The sequence below is a fragment of the Microcaecilia unicolor genome, chromosome 7, assembly GCF_901765095.1.
Source record: "Microcaecilia unicolor chromosome 7, aMicUni1.1, whole genome shotgun sequence".
Lineage (NCBI taxonomy): Eukaryota > Metazoa > Chordata > Amphibia > Gymnophiona > Siphonopidae > Microcaecilia > Microcaecilia unicolor.
Window position 1 is genome coordinate 102,936,555 of NC_044037.1, and position 21,124 is coordinate 102,957,678.

Consider the following 21,124-nt stretch of genomic DNA (forward strand, 5'->3'; position numbering starts at 1 on the left):
AATTATTTTGACTCTCAGCCATGTTTTAAATGTTTCTCATACTGTTATATAAGATGATACAGAATTTTCATTATCAGCAAAAAAATTCAGTAGATTTCTGGGAAATATGTTGCAGAAATGCTGGATCTGAGAGTAGAGAGGTATTAAGTCTCCAAGTAGAAGATTTTGTTTCATTAGAAGACCAATTAAAGTCACAAGATATTGCTGCATGATCAGAGATTGATACTGTATGTATCTGTGCAACAGATAACATAGGGATCAAAACTTTGGTGCCCAAAAAATAATCTATTCTTGAGTAGGTATTGTGAGGGGCAAAGAAAAAAAAAAGAGTAGTCTCTAGATGTTGGGTGAAGTAGTCTCCGTAAGTCAGACCATCCATTGGCTTGCATAAGCACATTTAGAGACTTGCAGACTTTGAGTTTGGCGAGTCTGAAGATCGAGCCAGGTAAGGGTCAATTGGAAAATTAAAGTCTCCTCCAATTATGGTATGACAAGTAAGAGCATTTGATCCTGAGGTATTGATTTTGTGGAAAAAAGTAGGATTGTCAGTATTTGGAGCATATACATTGATTAATGTTATGGGTTCACCCTCTAGAGTACCTTCCAATCTAGACCATATACCTTCGTTGTCATGGATATGAGAAACTAATTGAAAGGGTAAAGATTTTCTAATGAGTGTGATAACACCATTTTTACGTCCATTTGCTGGGCTTATAAAGCACTGATCGAACCATTTACCCAAGAGCGTAGAGCCTTCCTGTGCATCTAAATGAGTTTCTTGCAGAAAGCAAATATCAGTTTTTCTTTTTCAGATATAATAGGAGTTTCTTTCTTTTGATAGGGTTGGAGATCCCTTTGATATTAAGGAAGAGTATTCGTAATTTCACCATTAATAAGCAGAAGTTTGCATCCAGTTAACCAATACAGTATCAACATATATATGCATGATGAAAAAATTGCAGACAGTTAGCCAAAAGAGCCAATAAGTAGAACAAGATAAATAGCCTTAATAGGTGTAGGCGATAATAGTAGAAAAAATATATAATCCAGAGAGAAGGAGAAGAGTAACCAGTTTTGGGGCACAGTCATCCAGAACAGACATTCGACGAGAGCTTAAGTATATATAGCAGCAAAGCAAATTCTGCATCGAGAAATTCGCCAAAAATTTGTAACAAGGCACTTACAAGTGTGCTGATTAGCCAAGATGTCATAAGGTGCCAGAGGCACTTTTATCAAGAAAGTTTTGTAAATCAGTAGGGTCTATATAGTGTTTAGTATTATTTTGAAATGTTATTCGCATAGTTGCAGGGTACAAGAGACTGTACCAAGTGCCTATGGCTTTTAATTTAGGGCGCATTTCTAGAAACATCTTCCTATTTTTGGCAGTAGGTTTGGAGAAATCCGGTACAAGGAGAATTTTTGCTCCAGCATATATCAAAGGTGATTTCGATCAAGTAGTGTTTAATAGACATCAGTTGATCATGCAGAAGAAATTTAGCAATTATAGGACACGGGTAATCCTTTCCTGCAGTAGGCTGTGATGCAATGCAGTAAAAATGTTCTATATCTATAATTGTATCAGCTGGGAGAGCAGCGATTTTTATAAAGAATGTTCTCAGAATTTGAATCATGTCCTTACCCTTGGTTTGTTTGGGCACTCCTAATATTTGGATATTGTTCCTTCTCATTCAATTAGATAGGTCCTCTATTTCCCGCTGCATGAGTTCAACTTTGTTCAACTTACGGTTCATCTCCAGATGAAGTGCATCATGAGCTGACATGCGGTCTTTGAGAAATTCAATTCTAGCATTAAACTGAGTAGGTTGAGTAGTGATTACAGTTAATTCTGACTTGATTTCAGAGGTAGCGCTGAAATTTTGTTGCATTAGGATATGTAGCACTTTAATATCAGCAGCAAGAGACTCAGCTTTGTCACGTGGTAATGGCGACTGCAGGGCCTTTTCAGGCCTGGAGGGATCAGTTTTGTTCCTCTTAGAGGCAGAATGAACAGAAAAAGAGCCTTTGTTCCTGTTGGTTTTTGATGTCATCCTGTTTAGGCACGATGGGAATGAGTTGACTTGTGAAAGAAATGATACTAAGCTGCTATATTATAGTATTGAAAATGAAAGCTGGCGGGAGAGAAAGCTGTAAGCATCCATGCTGGATGAAGTCATGTGACACCCCTCAGATCTTATGTTTTTATACAGTCCTGATGCAAGCCAGGTGGCCAAAACACAGGCCCATGTTGAATTGTGCCTTGTTTTGATTAAAGTTTTAACAGCACCATTATTGACTATAGGTAGTTTCATTGTCATTTTTGCTGTGTCTATTCATCAGCACTGCTTAATGCACATCACTTTAGAATACTGTCAGTTGTATGCATTGCTTTGTGCATTTAGGTGTGTCAACTTACAGCAGTCATTGACTTTCGGTGCCTCAAAGCAGGTCTGTGCTTGGATTCTATAATGGCTTAGGTGCCCAGATGCCATTATAGAACCAGCGTTAAGCAAGTCGCATAATGGTGCTACATCTTGATGCCAATTTATACAATTGTTCCCCAAGGGCTCATTTTACTAAGGTGCATTAATGGATTTAGCACACAGTAACAATCAGAGGGGCCCTTTTGCAAAGGTGTGTAAGGGCCTACGCACATGCAGTATCAAATCAGCATTACCACCTGGCTAGCATGTGCACCTGGAAGTAATTCTGAGTTTGGAACATGCAGTAGAAAATAATTTTCGATCGTAGGGACGTTCCTGGTGGTAATCGGCAGATGGCGCACGCTGGATGGTTACCACGTGGCTAACATGTGAGCCCTTACTGCTAAGGTCATTGGGTGGCATTAAGGGCTCAGGCTGTAAATAGATGTGCACTGTTTTTCATTTTGCCGCACGCCCATTTCTCGGTCCAACCCCCCCCCCCCCTTTTTTCCAGACACGCTGAAGAAATGGTCCAGCATGCATCCAATACACATGCCCACATTACCGCTGGACACTTTTTGGCGTGCCTTTTTAAAAGGGACCTAGAATGCACTTAAATGAGAAGCCCATAGGAATAAAATAGGCTTCCAAATTGTTAGCACCCGAAGTGTTGTATAGTAGCTAAGTAAATGTAACTAGTTACCGTACTTAAGTAAAAGTGTTGTTACATTTACTTTTACTGAAGTAATAATTTTGCCAATTTTTACTACTTTTATCCAGTTACATCTTATGCTTGCAGTTAAAAGTAAAAATGGAAGGGAGATGTAAATGACGATTCCTTGGTAAACCAAATGAAACAGCAAAACTGGGAACAGGATTTTGCTATTGCAAACCTTTTCACACAAACACTGGATCATCTCATCTTAAATTTTGCTGTTCAGTGAATATAATCTATAAAAACAATATTTGTTGAACTGGTTACTAGTCTCCAGCCAAACAGAAGAGTGATAAGTTGGGTTACTTTAAAGTGGAGATGAAGCTGAAGCTGGTAGCAACTCTTGGTGGACATATGTCTCTACCATAACAGACTGATAACCATCCCATGGGAAATTTTATATTGGGGTAACTGTCCACTGGATTGACAAGTCTTTAGGGAGGAAGTCTGCTTGTGTGGCCTCAAGACTGAAGGGTTCCCACACATTTGACATTCTTGCATCAATTCTCAAAAATATTTAAACAGAGTTTGCCATCAGATGAAAAATTGTTAGGACAACAACAGATAATGATTCCAACTTTGTGAAAGCTTTCTTTTAATTGGACAATATGACAATGATAATGAAGATAAAGATGAATTTGCAAGTGATGTATTAGACAACATTACTTCTAATGCTGATGATAATGACAATAATAATGATAAAGTATTCTTTGTTTTATGGAAGTCAAGTGTTTCAGAGATTCCCTTGATCAGTACCTGAAGACCCAGCCAGAAGACATCAGTAATATTGCAACCGGCATGATTTGAAGGAACTTTTTATCAGACTGAACAATCCAATTTCTGCTAGTGCAGTTGCTGAACCTTTTTAGCTGGGCTGGATTAATGACTCACAAGCACACTCGCATGAGTGACAGTCATGTTCAAAAATTAAGTTTTACTGAAAGCAAAATGGATTGAGTTGTAGAGCAATAAAGTTGCTGGGATAAAAACATTAACAATAGTTGCATTCATTGTAGTTGCAGTACTTTTACTTTTTACTCAAAAAGTATTAGGCAATAACATTTTTACTTTTACTTAAGTACATTTTTAAATGTGCTCTTTTTGGATTTTTTTCAACAAAACATCCAGTTAGATTTAGACGTCATATCAAAAATGTCCCTCTAAATCAGTTAGCATATCTTAATAAAAGTTTGTACCTGAGACAATGTAAGGTTTAGCGACTTCCCCAAGACTACGAGTAGCAGCACTGGGATTTGAACCTGAATTCCCTGATTCTCAGCCTGATGCTTTGCACATACTAAATGTAAACCACTTTGGTTGAACTACAGAAAGACAGAATATCAAATACATGAAAACAACAAAAAGGAGGCGGAAGATATCCAGAAAGACCAAACTAAAATCCCAGATGTCAAAAAGCCAAAATCCTTTATTAAGACCCTATACGGTCCGTGTTTCGGCCAGAGAGGCCTTCTTCAGGGGTCTACAGTTTGGCATATACAGATATTCTTCCAAAGGTGCTCACAAATTGAGACAATCTCCGGGTGCTATCCAAGCGAAACATAAATTATATAGTCAATGAAAAAAAAAATTTATGTTTCGCTTGGATAGCACCCGGAGATTGTCTCAATTTGTGAGCACCTTTGGAAGAATATCTGAATATGCCAAACTGTAGACCCCTGAAGAAGGCCTCTCTGGCCGAAACACGGACCGTGTAGGGTCTTAATAAAGGATTTTGGCTTTTTGACATCTGGGATTTTAGTTTGGTCTTTCTGGATATCTTCCGCCTCCTTTTTGTTGTTTTCTTTTTTTTTTTGTGGGAGATTTTGGACTCTCTTTGTTGTTGTTTATCAAATACATGACCCTTTACTTTTAACCACTGGGCTTGCTTTTAATAAGGAATGCAACTAGGGACATCAGAATTAAAAAAAAAAATTATTATATGCAATGGGAAAGACCCTGTTGGGCAAATCCGGAGTCAGCTGTCAACTCTAGGTACACATCTATAATACCTTTCTGCAATTGTTATAATTCTTCACTAAATTAGATAGGACCCAGTGGCATAGCCACGGGTGGGCCAGGGTGGGCACAGGCTCAGCCACTTTGGGCTAAGGCCCACTCAACAGTGGCACATCTTTGATGTGGCTGGTGGGGTTCCTCAAGTCCCACCAGATGAACACTTCTACTATTTCTCCCTTCCCCCACAGGTGTTCTAGCATCTCTCAGACTCTACTCCCTCAACCTCACCATACATTTTAAAGCCTTCATTTCTTTGCTGGCAGTGAGCAGAGATTCCTACCTGCTCTCTGTGCTGATCCCGAGCCTTCCCTCTGATGTAACTTTGTTTCCACACAGGAGGCACCAGGTCAGAAGGCAGGCTTGAGGCTGTCACATGCAGCCCGTACAAATTGCTGCTCACTGTCAGAAAAGAAATAAAGGCTTTAAAAGGGGGGAGGATAGGAAGAGATGCCAAGAAGGGGGTGGTGGTTCTCAGGCCCACTCGCTTTGGGTTGGGTCCACCCAAAATTGGGTGTCTGGCTATGCCCCTGCGTAGAGAGATAGTTGGGAGGCTGGTATAAATCCCACATTAAAGGTATTTTTATGATTTTCTAAGGAGATACAGGCCTCTGGGCTTCATTTTTTAAATATAGCACATGATCATTTTTATTTACCAGAGTTGGAAAAATAAAAGTAATTTCTATAATAGGCTTATTGGCACTTTTAAAGCTCTCCCACTACTTACACAAGTTTTGAGTGCTGTCTTGACTCCACTAGTTCAATGTGCTCCCAAGTTTGTAATAGTTAATCTCCTACAACTTTCAGGCCTCTGGAAGTATAAGGAGACCCTCTGAATACAGCATATTATTACTTTTTGAGACAGTATACAGCATGGAGCTCCCACAGGAGGAAGTGTTTCATCACTTGAGGCAATAAATTATGAAGTGTCTCAAATTTCTGTTCGAAATTGCAACCCACTCCCTTCCATTTTTCGGGCATAGTCTGCATCAAATATCTCATTCTGGGCCACGGTGAAGTGATTCTTCCAGTCCCCAGTAATGCCTGAAGGAGAAAAAAAAGGTTCTCAATCAGAACTGAAAGAATAGAAGTAGCCATCTTCTGTCTCCTGGAAGCTCCTCCATCATCTGTTTTATTTGAGATGCAAATAATAGAAGAGGTGGCCACTCACCCTTTCTCATGAAGGGGAAAACTGTGTCATGGGATAGTCCCTCATAGTTGGTCATTGGATTTTTCTTCATGAACTGGAAAGAAGTGTGATGGATGATCTTTTCCAGAACCTCTTCCCTCAAGTCCTTCTCCAGGAATCGCATTAGTTTCCGGATCTCATTCGCAGGATCCTGCGCAGTGAGAGATAGAAAGAGATGCACAAGAAAGGGAGTGAGATGGGCAAAAAGAGAACAACAGAGGGACATCTATTAAAGGAGACAAAACGAGAGAGAGGTATGTACGAAGAGGCTTTCTATACAGGGAGTGGAAGAGTGAGGTACATACTGGGAAAATGGAAAAATGAGATAGAAGTCTGGTACAAAATAATAAAATCAGGAAATTTGACATAAGAGTTAGTTTGAAAAGGTGGTCCATAGAAGCAATGTGGTCCCATTCTCACCTCCTTCATGTCCTCATAAAACAGATAAAGGATAGGGTGCTCTTGCCTCTTCTTCCACCAGCCTTTCACATGGTCATGCCAGGAACCATAGCTTACTGGAGTAGGAATGAGATATAGAGACAGTGATACATTCAGGAATGTATGTAACACCCTATAAAGAGAACATCATTTAAAAAGAATGCATTGTGAAGTTTCCTGTTTATGGTTTACCTTTGTTTCCTTGAGTAAAGTGAGAGCATTGGTTAAGAAATTTGCAAAAAATAATTGTGTTTTAGACCCTTGTGCTACAGGCTTATTATAAGATCTAGCAATTGTTTTAGTATGTTTAGTAGATTTCCAATGAAATGAAGTCAGTTAGGCAGTGGTGTGCTGGAGCCGGCTCTGTCCGGCTCGCAAGAGCCGCTTGTTAAATTTTGACAGCTCTTGCGAGCCGGTTGTTGTTGGGGGCGAGCCGGCTCCATTGGGGGAGGTAAGCATGGCAGGGGGCGCCATCACAGGCCATGCTTACCTCTCCTGCCACTCCGAGGCATGTCTAACGATGTCCTTTGCCCCCACCCTCCCCTCCTGCTCCCATCTGACTTTTTAAATTACCTCCGTCGAAACCACTATTTAAAGCCCTGTTGCATGCAGGCTGTCTCTCCAGGATTCCCGTGCTTGCTTCGGTGACGTTCGCGCCATTAGTCCCGCCTTCTGACGTCATTCTGACATCATTTCCTTTTTCCACAAAGGCGGGACTAAGGGCACGAACATCACCGAAGCAAGCAGGGGAAGCCTGGAGAGACGGCCTGCACGCAGCAGGGCTTTAAATAGCGGTTTCGATGGAGGTAATTTAAAAAGTCAGATGGGAGCGGGAGGGGAATCACTGGGCATGGATGGGGAGAGGGGGCAGGGGAGAGACTTGCTGGGCATGGATGGGGAGAGGGGGGCAGGGGAGAGAGGAGAGTTTCAGGACATGGATGGAGGGAAGAGCAAGAGAAATTCTGGACATGGATGGAGGGGATGGAAGGGAGAGAGAAGAAATGCTGGACATGGAGGGAAGATAGAGGAAGGAGATTAGATGAGGGAAAAGGAATTGAGGAGAGAAACTGCACATGGATGGAGAAAATAGGAAGAAGCTAGATCCACTGGACAGTCAAGTCTGCGGAGGACCAGAAATGAAGAAGAAAGGAGGATAGAAAAGAAATAAATGGAAAGGAAGCCCTGGAAACGGAGTCAAGGGAACAGATAGAGAGCAGCAGAATCAGATACTGGACCAGCATGATCAGAGAAACAAAGTCACCAGACAACAAAGGTAGAAAAAAATAATTTTATTTTCATTATAGTGTTTGGAATATGTCCTCTTTGAGAATCAGGTGCTGAACGTTAAAAGTTTATATTTATTTACTTATTTATGGCATTTTATCCCATATTAAACATGAATTAGATTGGAACCTGGGATCATTTAATTTTTTTTCCTGGAGAGAGTAATGCATTGCCCCCTCCCCCCGGCTATGGCCAGCTCTGCAATTTTGGCGGGGGCGCAGAGGTGGGGGGGGGGGGGGGGGGCGCCGAGATGGACGGGGGGGGGGGGTGCCGAGGTGGACCGGGGAGAGAGCCTGTTGTTAAACATTTACCAGCACACCACTGCAGTTAGGGCACTTTCACCAAGCTTGGCATACATCAATTCTGTTAGCAAGTGCTAAATGCTAAGAAGCCCATTTTATACCTATGAGCTTTTTAGCATTCCACAATTTGCTCACTACTGACATACTGGTGGCTTCTTCATTGAATGAACTTCTGGGTATAACTGATAAAGGCAATCAAACTATGGTGATGCAAATTGACATCCTCAGCACTTGATTTAGTAAATCATGATCTCCTTTTGATTGCCGAGTGATTTGGGATTTACAAAAAAACAATTTTCATGAATGTTTTAGGGTAGAAAATTATCAGTTCTTTGGGCTATTTATCTCTTTAATCTACTTATACTCCACAAAACTGGTCACACTGCAGCTTATAATCAATCACTCATAAAATTATAAATGTACATACACAATAAGAACATACAAATAAAATAAGTAAGATTAAAACTATCATCAAAGCACACAAAGAAATAGTAAGGAAATATACAATATAATTCCATCATATGTATTTATGCAATCCATTTGAAGTATGTGGTGTTCCCCAGGTTGTCCCTTATCACCATCTTTGTATAACTGGTATCTAAATTCATTAGAATACTGTGGAATCTGGAAGGAACTTTCTTCTCATATGTGGGAAATATTATTCTAATGTTTCCAGTTTACATCATCTATGACATACTTTTATGGGGATGATTGTTGAGCAGTTATTTTAGTAGATGAGGCAAAATGAATTAAAGCTTAACCCAAGAAAAACTAAAATTCTGTGGGTAGGATGTTGAAATATGAATGAAGATCAAAACAGAGCTATAGGTAGTCCAATCTTTAATATATTCACACACAAAAATATAGGAGACTCCTAAATGTATAGCGTCTCATACGAAATATTCTTTTTAATGTAGAGGAAAAAGCCTCAATCCAGGCATGTACTCCTTGTGTTATACAACTTTAGGGAGCACTGCCCCATCATCACTGGCTTAAAAACCTCTGCTAAGTATCCCACTTCTATTTCAAATAAATTTATCAAGAGTTACTTAGCTGGCTGCTGAAAGAATTTTCTGAGCAGTCTTATCTACAAATACAGTCATTTGTGACCCATCCACGGCCCTTCGCCTCCTTCCTCAGGGTCCGTGGGCTATTCGGCTGTATTTCAGACAAAGGAAACACAGCTTTGTCTGAAATCTCAGTAGTGTAATTAAAGTTTTGGGAATACGCTTTGATTCTGTGCTCACAAAGGGAGTCTCAGGGGATGATATCAGGAAATCATTTGCTAACCTTAGACAGGTTTAGCTAATAAGGACATATCTTGATGAAAGCCATCTGCAAAGTGTGTTGCAAACTGTGGTCTTCTCCCACTTGGACTGTTGTCACATAATTTTGTTGGGCCATGGAGGTGGTTAGTTATCATAGCTATAAATGCTGCAAAATGTGTCAGCTAAGCTAATGCTAGAAAAATCCAAGTGAGACAGGGCAACAGCATATTTGATTAAATTATATTGGTTGCTGGTTCGGGCTTGAGTGCATTTTAAACTTCTTTCATTTGTATGTAAAATTTTGCATAGGTTAGAACCAGCTTATGAGTAAGTTTATTAGGTGGTATGTTCTGGATCATTTCCTGAGATCTGTTAGTACATATGAAGGGGAATTTTCGATATGATGTCCAAATCCGATTTTGGACATTTTGCAAAAAAACATTCAAAATTCCAGTACCAAACATGGTCACTTTCGAACCAGAAAATGTCTTTTTGTTTCAAAAATCATCTGATTTTAGACATTTTTGTGCTTGGTGTTGCTTTCTTTTATGGCCATTTTCAAACAAAAAACATCCAAGGGAAAAATGCACAAAAACAAGCTACTGGGATGTCTGGGAGCCAGCAGTCCTACTAGACTGCTGGCAACACAGACATCCAGCAGAGCAATGAGGCAGCCTAAAGGGCACTGCAGTGGACTTTACATAAAAGGTCTCACGTATACATCTCACCATTACCCCCTTATATTGTATGGTGCGTCCTCCAGGAATAGCAAAAAATGTACTGCACTCAACTGTACACCACTACAATAACCCTTATGCCTGTAGGTGTCACCTATATGTGGGTTCAGTAGGTATTTTCTGGTTTTTGGGTGCTCACAATTTCTACCACGTTTACTAGTTAGAGTGGGATTTGGGCTCTGTGACCCCTTCTCTACAGTCCATTGCACCAACCACTAGACTACTCCAGGGACCTGCTTGCTGATCTGAGAGGAATGGCCATTATATCTGCAGCTGTCAGAGCCTGATATGTACTGTCACTTTCACCTCTTGAGGGGAAGGGTCAGTGACCACTGGGAGATTTAGGGGGAGTCATGCATTTATCCCTCCTGTGGTCATCTGGTCAGTCTGGGCAACTATTTGGCACCTAGTCGTTATTGAAACAGGTCTAGCCAAAAGCATGACATTTTTACAATGTTCCACTATCGCAGAAAAACGTCCAAATCGTAAGCCAGCCCTAGTCCCACCCAAACATGCCCCCTTGAGATTTAGACAAACTACATAGAAAAACATCTTTAAAATGTGTTTCAAAAATAGTAATTTGGACATTTTTAGGAAAAAAAGTCTATCTGCTGCTTTGTGCCATTTTTTGGATATTCTTCTGTTTTGAAAATGAGCCTTTTAGTTTTGCATACAAGTAGTTTCATTGAAGGGTACTAAGAAGAAAACCACTCCAGGTATAGATCTTTAAATCTAGGATGCCTTACTGTTGGAACTACATAGTACGTCTTCTTATGGACAATTTCAACATGCACTAAAAATATGGTTGTTATAAGTCTTTTTCTGGGATTAAGCTGCACATTTGCATTGTACATTTGTGTACTTTATCATCCACATCCATTTTTTAAACTGGAATCTACCTGGAGCTTTGTGGTTAAGTAGAAAACAAAAGCGGACATTAAACTAAACTCTATGGCAAGGAGAGCATCTCCTGCATTTCCTGGATAGCTCACTAGAGCTCTCTTCAGGCTTAGTAAATGGGGTTGTTCACCACTGTATTTCACCCAATTGCTAACTGGATGACAGACAGTTTACTAAAATTAAACAAGGATAAGACTAAATTTCTTCTGATAGGTTCAAAAAAAGACTGGTTCTGGCGGGTCCTCTTAAAGATTTGTTTAATAAATCCTTGGAGATGGGAGAGGTTCCATGGAGTTGGAGAAGAGCAGATGTGGTCCCGCTTCACAAAAGTGGTGACAGAGATGAAGCTGGAAACTACAGGCCGGTAAGCCTCACTTCAGTTATTGGAAAAGTAATGGAAGCGATGCTGAAGAAAGGGTAGTGAATTTTCTGGAATCTAATAGGTTACAAGATCCAAGACAACACGGTTTTACCAAAGGTACATTATGCCAAACGAATCTGATTGAATTCTTTGAGTGGGTGACCAGAGAATTGGATCAGGGATGTGCGCTAGATGTAATCTACTTAGATTTCAGGAAAGCCTTTGACACGGTTACTCATAGGAGGCTCTTGAATAAACTTGACAGGATGAAGAAGAACCCAAATTGGTGAACTGGATTGGGAACTGGTTGAAAGACAGATGCCAGAGGGTGGTGGTTAATGGAATTCACTCAAAGGAAGGAAAGGTGAGTGGTGGAGTGCCTCACGGATCAATGCTGGGGCCGATTCTGTTCAATATATTTGTGAGCGACATTGCCGAAGGGTTAGAAGGTAAGGTTTGCCTTTTTGCAAATGATACCAAGATTGGTAACAGAGGGACACCCCAGAGGGAGTGGAAAACATGAAAAAGGATCTGCAAAAGTTAGAACAATGGTCTAATGTTTGGCAATTAAAATTCAATGCAAAGAAGTGCAGAGTGATGCACTTAGGAAGTAGAAATCCATGGGAGACGTATGTGTTAGGCAGTGAGAGGCTGATATGCACAAACAGAGTGAGACCTTGGGGTGATAGTATCTGAGGATCTGAAGGTGATAAAAGTGTGACAAGGCGGTGGCTGTAGCCAGATGGATGCTAGGTTGTATAGAGAGAGGTGTAACCAGCAGAAGAAAGGAGGAGTTGACGCCCCTGTACAAGTCATTGGTGAAGCCCCACCTGGAGTATTGTGTTCAGTTTTGGAGATGTAAGAAGGCTTGAAGCAGTCAAGAGGAAGACAACAAAAATGATATAGGGATTGCACCAAAAGACATATAAGAAGAGACTAGAGGACCTAGAGGAGAGGAGGGACAGGGGAGATACGATACAGACATTTAAATACTTGAAAGGTATTAATATAGAAACAAATCTCTTCCAGAGAAGGGGAAATGGTAAAACTAGAGGACATGAATTGAGGTTGTGGGGTGGTAGACTTAGGAGTAATGTCAGAACATTCTTTTTCACGGAGAGGGAATGCCCTCCTGAGGGAGGTGGAGGAGAAAAAAAAACTGGCAGAATTTAAAATGGCGCAAGATGAACACAGAGGATCTCTAATTAGAAAATGAATGGTATAAAAAAAAAAATGTAAATGGTTGCATATGTGTTTGCATATCAAGTGGTGCTTAGATGGCAACTCTGGCTGTATCAACTAAGGCCAGTGCTGGGCTGGCTTCTACAGTTTGAGTCCCACATATAGCAATATGGTTTAGGATGGGCTGGAGAGAGCATCAACAGAAACTCTAGTAATTTGGAACATGAGGAAGTGTTGGGAAGACTTTTACAGTCTGTGTCCTGCAAATGACAAAATGGATTCAGATAGGCTTTGACAGCAACTCCAGTAGCTGAAACATAAAGACAGAGCTGGGCGGACTTCAATGGTCTATGTCCCAGAAACAACAAAGAAAGACATGACCTAATATATAATATTAATGTTCATTGTTGATTTAAGTAGAATTGAGAATGAATGTGACTGCTGGGCAGACTGGATGGACCATTCAGGTCTTCATCTGCCGTCACTTACTATGCTACTAAACAACAGAATTGATTCCATTGTTGTTGAGAAGGTTAGTTTTAAATTGGAACCCACCTTGAAAACACATATGCACCTCAACTAATAAGAAATTGTTTCTGGACAATGAAAGAACTTAGATAAATTAGAACATTTTTCACACAAGAACACTTTAGATTGATTGTGCAGGCCTTGATTTTATCTAAATTAGATTACTGCAACATTATGTATACAGAATGTACAAAGGCTTTGTTAAAAAAAACTGCAGACAGTGCAGAATGCTGCAGTAAAACTGATTTAATCAAGTAGAAAATCTGATAGCGTGACCCCTTTGTATGTTCAGCTTCACTGGTGGCCTATACAGGCCACAGCATTGTTTAAATTATACAGCATGATTTTTAAGACTCAACAAGGAATAACTCCTGGCTATAAGATTCATTTACTTGAATTTTTTATGTGCCTTCTGCAAACATTCTTTACGATCTTTGAACCAACTAAGTTTTCCTGATCGTAAATGGATAAAATCAGAGACTTTTTATTTCTCTCTTTCCTATCAAGCAGCTAAAGCTTGGAATATACTATCAGAGAATTTAAGGACATAGTATAATTTTATGCTGTTTAGGAAAATGATAAAAACTAATCTTTTTTGTAAATATGTCAACTCTAAACGGATGTAATCTGAATTTTATTTGCATAAGTTTCTAAATTTCTTTATATGGTCCTAAGTATGTTATCTAGTTTTTTCTTGGTTGTGATCTGCTTTGAACTCATTGGGTATTAGTGAAATACAAGAACAGAATGAAATGTGATGTAATTGTTGTAAGGAGTGGTGAAGGAATACTGATTCTGATCTCACATCTGTGGCAGTCCCTGCCTCTCACAGAAGGAAGCACTGTTGAGAATAGTTCAGGAGTGCTAGATATGGAGGCACTCATAGCTCTTGCAATCCCACCCTCTTCCAATAAGAAATACTGTAAGAAATGGTAAAGTTCTGGTAGCTATGAAGAGAACTCAACTGTCCTGCAATCCCAGACGTTCAGAAGAGAAAGTACTGTAGGGAATAGTGTCGTACTGCTGGGTGTTCATACTGTATCTTTTGTAATCCCAACCTCTGTCAGCAACAATCACAGGAAACAAGAGACAAAGAGAGGAACATAAACTGAACATCTACACAGTAACACAGTAGGTGACAGCAGAAACAGACCTGTACGGTCCATCCAGTATGCCCAACAAGATAAACTCATATGCGCTACTTTATATGTATACCTGACCTTGATTTGTTATCTACCATTTTCAGGGCACAGACCGTAGACGTCTGCCCAGTACTAGCCCCGCCTCCCAACCACTGGTGCTGCCACCCAATCTCTGCTAAGCTTCTGTGTATCCATCCCTTCTGAACAGGATTCCTTTATGTTTATCCCACGCATTTTTGAATTCCGTTACCGTTTTCATCTACACCACCTCCCATGGGAGGGCATTCCAAGTATCCACCACTCTCTCCGTGAAAAAATACTTCCTGACATTTTTCTTGAGTCTGCCCCCTTCAACCTCATTTCATGTCCTCTAGTTCTACCGCCTTCCCATCTCTGGAAAAGGTTAGTTTGCGGATTAATACCTTTCAAATATTTGAGCGTCTGTGTCATATCACCTGTTTCTCCTTTCCTCCAGGGTATACATGTTCAGATCAGCAAGTCTCTCCTCATACGTTTTGTAATGCAAATCCCATACCATTTTTGTAGAAGTCTCTAGGAGACACTTCCCTGGGAAACCCCATCCTGAAGCCTTTAGATTTCATATAGGTGTAGGAGCAATAGATGGAAAGCACATCTACACTTCTGGATTTCCTTATCCCACCTTCTTCTGTCTCAAATCAGGAATGCAGAAACAGGACAATGAACCTATACAACCTTCAGAGCTCTTTTCTTTTAGACTATAAGCCACCCAGATATCATTGTGTGATGGGCGGGATAGCAAATTTTCAATAAACTTGAAACTCAATAAACTTGATAAAGCAAAGACCCAACTTAGCACACAGGAACAGAAAATAACTCATGGATATAGGAAACAGACTCTCCCTCACTCTCAGGGCTTTGTGATAAGAGACAGGCACTGACATCCCACCCCCTCAGGATTCAAGGTAGTGAATGTATTTATTTTTTCATTCACTCACTTATTTAATTTAACAGTCCCCATTACCTTATGGTCCACAGTGACTTATAGCATAAATAATGACAAATAAGCCTTAAATAGCAATATAAATTACAAAATGAAACACAATCATAAATAAATATAACTGCCACCTTACATCAATCCTCCCCTCCAAAATCTTATTAAAAAGCTTTTATTTAATAGATAGAAGTTTTAATATCAGCCAGCAGCCTAATTTCCTGAGGTACTTACATTCCACTAGGTTGGAGCTGCTGCCTGCCAAGCCCTATTACGTGTAGTTTGCAGACACCTAATCTTCTGTAAAGAAACCACAAACCTGCATCCTTGTAAAGAGCACAGGAACAAGCTGGGAAACAGACATTCACTGCCGGTGTATCTTTCTGTAATAAACTAAAGGCCAACACAAGGACTTTAAATTGGAATCTTGACTGAAGAGTGAGCCGATGCAGAGACTGATGCTTAGGAATCGCATGGGCCCACCTCTTTAGACCTTCCAGCACTCTGTAATTTCCAGAGTTCCCTCTGAGGCAGACCAAGATAAATGATATTACTGTAATCCAACTTAGAGCCTATCAAAGCCTTAAGTACCATCTGCAAATTATTTGGTGACAAATAAGGCATACATGTCAGATCATTCTCAGTCCCATAGCACCCATGTATGACTGCCAAAATTTGTTAACTAAAGGTCAGTTGGAGTGAGTTATTCTCTTATAGACTATAGCCATCTCACCTTTTCCAGCAATGTATTTTTGTAGGAACTCCTCCCAAGTACCGACATCTGGCAGGGCTTTTATATTGTGGTGAAAGTAAAAGAAAGAGACAGCCACATCCTTGGCATTCCTGGCCATGTATATTATCTATGAGAGAGATGAAAGATGAATCATTTTCTCATGTTTGATAGGAATTTGGACTCATCTTTAGCCAAAGAGAAATGTGATGGGACAGGAATCAATATCAACAACTATCCACTGCAGGCCATCAACACGTTCAAATACTTGGAATCCATCATCGCAGATAACTTATTAATTGTCTGTTGGAAAATCTGTCACCACTCTGTCTAGGCTTACTAAAGGAGCCTGGAAGAGCAGCGAGGTTATGGAATGCATCAACTTTAGCTTCTATAAACTTGGTACTCTCCTCTATGGTAGTGAGACAAGGACACTGTATTCACATCAAAAGAATAGGCTGAAGAGTTTTCACATGCACTGCCTATACAGTGTCCTTACCATCTCCTGGAAGGATAAACCCCAAACTTCAAAGACCTGGAGCAGGTTCAAGTTTTTGTTGACTTTACCCTGTTGAAACAGATTTACTTCTGATGGCTCAAGCATTATCTATTGTATGGACAATTGCAGATTTCTCAGAGGCATTCAATATGGGAAGCTAGCCTCTGACAAAAGGACAATCAACCGTTCAACCAAGGGAGTGCGCCAGCAAGACCATAACAGTAGCACCTGGGATACATCTGCTCAAGTTCACAGTCACTAGAAAAATGAACTCCACAAAGGTTTTCAGAAACATAAGGATAGACTGAAGTGGAAATAAGTAAGACCGCTTAATGGAACCCAAAGCAAAGCTTGGCCCAGTCTTCTGCACTGGAGCAGAAATTGTCATTCACGTTTGGGTCTTGCTAGCCACAGAAGGATCTACCTACTAAAGACTGAGAGAACTATAAGGACCTTACATAGTAACATAGTAAATAATGGCAGATAAAGACCTGAATGATCCATCCAGTCTGCTCAACAGTCACACTCTTTTATCAATTCATGACTAAACCAACTATTTATTTATTTAGGTGGTGTAGTACAGAAGAATATTCACATTTTCCAAAAAACATAAAACATGTACAAACAAACTTCCTGCAAAAGATTCTCTTCATATAATTATAAAAATACAGACACAAACAATTGAGTTTTCAATAACTTCCTAAAATGTGTCCTGTTACCACACTGGCAGAGCTGACCAGATAGTGCATTCCACAATAAAATTCTAGTGGAAGCAAAGGCTGAGTCTCGCGTGTCTGCACAATGTAATTGCTTAAGTACATCAGTCAACAGTCACATAGTGGTGTCAGACCTCAGGGGCAGATGCACTAAAATCATCGTTAAAGCCCTTCATGTACCGATTCCCATGCAAATGAGCTGGTCGCTGCTAGCTCATTTGCATGGGATTTCCTTCCAAGTCAGTCGGCCAGCTGAGCATGCGAAGAGCAGCCAAGCGTTATGCTGGCTGCTCTGCGCATGCCAAAAACGTCCAAAAAGGGGCCGGAGCGCAAGCTGCAGTCACCGGTACAGCCGGTGATCCTTGCCGCCCCACTCTCAGAAGGAGGGGTGGATTGCGGCTGACCGTGCAGACCCTCCTCCCTGGGAACATGCGGCTCTGGGGGCGGGAGATGAAGGTGTTCCAACAGTCCGGGCTTCTCTTCCCCACCCTGTCCTCCTGAAACAATAATAATTGCCGCTGGAGATGGAGATGAGCTGGCCCGGCACGCAGCAGCCAGAAAACAACAACTGTTCTGAAAGCCAAACGGGTTGTGAATGTTTGCACGATGGGGGGTGACAGCTGCCCCAAATGATCACCGCCGGCATCGGGACGTGCAAGAGGATGTCCAAAAAAACTATTTGGACGTCCCTTTCACTTATGCCCCTCCTCCAGGTCTCTCTCAGCCAATCACAGCACGTTTAGCTGACACCGGTGACAGCTGAACGCGCTGTGATTGGTTGAGAGAGACCTGGAGGAGGGGCATAAGCAAAAGGGACGTCCAAATAGTTTTTTTTGATTTGGACATCCTCGCATGTCCCGATTCTCTCCGGCAGTCTTTGAGATTATTAAACTGATATTTTGCTGTTGCTGTTTGCTCAAAATGCTTCTGGGGTATCTACCCGGGAGTTGTACTCGTTCATGTTAATGGATGTGTTTTGTACTATGCTATTGTATTGCTTCTGAAAACTAAAGACTTCTACAAAACAAAATGGGGGGTGGGGAATGTCCAAGTGCTTGTCAGGGATGTCCTTTTTTGTTTTTGAGTGAAGGGCGTCCATGTTAGGCACTTTAGAAGGACGTCCCTGACGAGCACTTTGGACGTTCCCCCCCCCCCCCACCCGATTCCCTCACTGCAGCCCCAATGAGAGGTGCAGACCTCCCGTTAGGTTTTCCAAGGTGAGGAGGATTGGAAAACGGTAGTGCATCTCATTATAATACGATTTGTACACATTATAATACTAATTTGCTCATCTGCATTCCGTTTTCGTTAGTTGCTACCGTGATAGGAAAATGGCTCGGAGAACCCTTTGTGCATGTCATGGTTTACTACTTGCTCGTTGAACTGGCTAGAAGCAGTTTAAAAACCACGTTGTTGGCTTGTTTAGTGCATCTTGGCCTCAGTGCACACCTTGGGTGGTAAACAGTCAAAATCTGCATCAAATAAAATGGAGCAGCAGCAAACAAAACCTGAATTGAATTCTTTGCAACACAGGTAGCCAATGTAATTGCTTAAGCATAGGTGTCACATGGGAACATTTTGCCACACCCATTATTGCTCTGGCTGCCGTATTCTGCACTACTTGCAATGCTTTGATATTCAAAGAAGATATACCTATATACAAAGCACTGCAGTAGTCCAAATGTACCAAAACCATACTTTGGATAACAAACTGAAAATCATACCCAGAAATCATAGGCTTCAATCTGTATAACATATGCAAATGCTTAAAGGCAACTTGAACCACATTAGCAACCTGCGATTTCATTGTCAGCCTGTTGTCCAAAATTACCCTCAACAATTTCATCTCTTTCCTAACCAGGACACACATATCACCCAAGCAGATAGTGTCAGGCTAATCTGTCAGTTCTTCTGTACCCACAATAATCACCTCCGTTTTTGCCACATTCAAGACTAATCCATGCTCAAACATCCATCTTTTTACCTCTTCCATATATTTACTTAATTGATGATTCAAACCATCACCCCACGCTACTATCAGGAAGAAAAATTGAGAATCATCTATGTAAAAAATGATTTAAAAAATCCCTAGTTCCTGAAACATTTTGCCCAACAGTTCTAGAAATACATTAAATAACGCTGACAAAGCTGATCCTTGGTGTACCCCACAATCAACCTTGGCTATTAAACAATAACGCTGACAAAGCAGATCCTTGGGGTACCCCACAATCAACCTCGACTGAAGCCGAAACCTGCGAACGACTCCGCATAGCCTTTGAGCTTCCCAACAAATAAGATGCAAACCACTGCAGAATCTATCCACTTAATTGTAAATCCCGCAACCTGTCCAGTAATAAATTCAAATGCACAGAGTCAAACGTACCCGACACATCCAAAGAGACCAAACCAATATCATCAATTTCTGTCTTTAGAAAATCAACACTTGAAATCAACAATGTCTCGACACTATGGGCTCAATTCTATATATGGTGCCTAAAATTAACGTACTTTAGGCAATTACGCCTAAGCATATTCTAAATAAAATGTAAATTCTAATTAATGCCAATTAGTGTTACGCCCGCAATACTCCTGTCTCTTTCTTTTTTCCCATCCCATCTCTCTCCTCCTCACCCCACCATTGGCCCCGATCCCATCCCCATGCAGGACTCTCTCTCTGTCCCTCCATCTGCTATGCAGGACTCCCCCCTCCCCTCAGCCATCCAACATCACCTCACTGTCTCTTTCACCCCCTCACTATCCAACATCATCTCTCTCTCTTCCCATTCTCATTGCCCTTCTTTCATCCCTCAGCATCCAGTTTTACCCTGTCTTTCTCTCCTCCTCCCCTTTGTCTGTCTTTCCCCCAATGCTCCTGTCTCTCTCTTTTTTTTTTCCTGTTCATCATGCATCATCCCATCTTTCTTCCCTTCACCCCACCATTGGCCCCATCTCTCTGCTCTCGCTCTTTCCGACCCCTCCTGGTCACTCACTGACACCTCCTCCTCAAATCCGCAGAGGCCTGGAACAACTGCAAGCTTAGCTTCCCTTCCCTGCCCCTCTCACTTGTACATGCTGCTGCCTCACCAACTTGGCTGTGAACAAAATAAAGCCACGTGCAGGGTCATAGCTCTATGTGTGCTGCTGCCAGTTTCTCTCCTCCGCCCTCCCATGATGTAACTTCCTGTTTTGGAGAGGGTGGAGGAGGAAAACCAGCAGCGGCACACAGAGTTATGACCCCGCATGTGGTTTTATTTTGTTCTCGGCCCAGTTGGGGAGGCAGTGGCTTGAACTAATGAGTGAGGGGCAAGGCAGTGAAGCTAAGCTTGTGGTTACTTCAGGGGCTGGGGAGGCTTAACCTATCATAGCACATAGGCACCATTTACTTTGAAAATCTGTCTGCCTTGTGCCCCCTCTAGTTACGCTTCTGGTTGCTACTATTTAAGGGGCCCTTTACCAAGTCGCTCAGGTGCCTACGCACGCCTAGCGTGCACTAATTTGGAGTTACCACCAGGCTACCGCGTGGCTCTTGCAGTAATTTCATTTTTGGCGTGCGTCCGCTATGCACATCCAAAAAATCATTTTTATTTTCTGACGTGCGTAGATCATTAACATCCGGTTAATGTGTGAGACCTTACCGCTAAGTCAATGGCTGGCGGTAAGGTCTCAGACCCAAAATGGATGTGTGCCAATTTTTATTTTGCCACACGTTCACTTTCTGCGATAATTT

General features: G+C 41.3%; 1 protein-coding gene across 4 annotated transcripts in view; it reads right to left on the reverse strand.

Annotated features, from left to right (window-relative positions):
• Window positions 1–4,267: 4,267 nt before the first annotated feature.
• The window catches only part of LOC115473741 (sulfotransferase 1 family member D1-like), a 39,360-nt gene continuing 22,503 nt past the window's right edge, over window positions 4,268–21,124 (reverse strand). For all 4 annotated transcript variants that reach the window (XM_030208815.1, XM_030208816.1, XM_030208817.1 and 1 more), the window contains exons 5-8: window positions 16,186–16,312; window positions 6,758–6,852; window positions 6,320–6,488; window positions 4,268–6,192 (exon numbers count right to left, since the gene is read on the reverse strand). In XM_030208815.1, coding sequence (XP_030064675.1) covers window positions 6,080–6,192; window positions 6,320–6,488; window positions 6,758–6,852; window positions 16,186–16,312 — 504 coding nt within the window. In that variant the 3' untranslated portion in view covers window positions 4,268–6,079. The remainder of the gene's footprint in view (window positions 6,193–6,319; window positions 6,489–6,757; window positions 6,853–16,185; window positions 16,313–21,124) is intronic.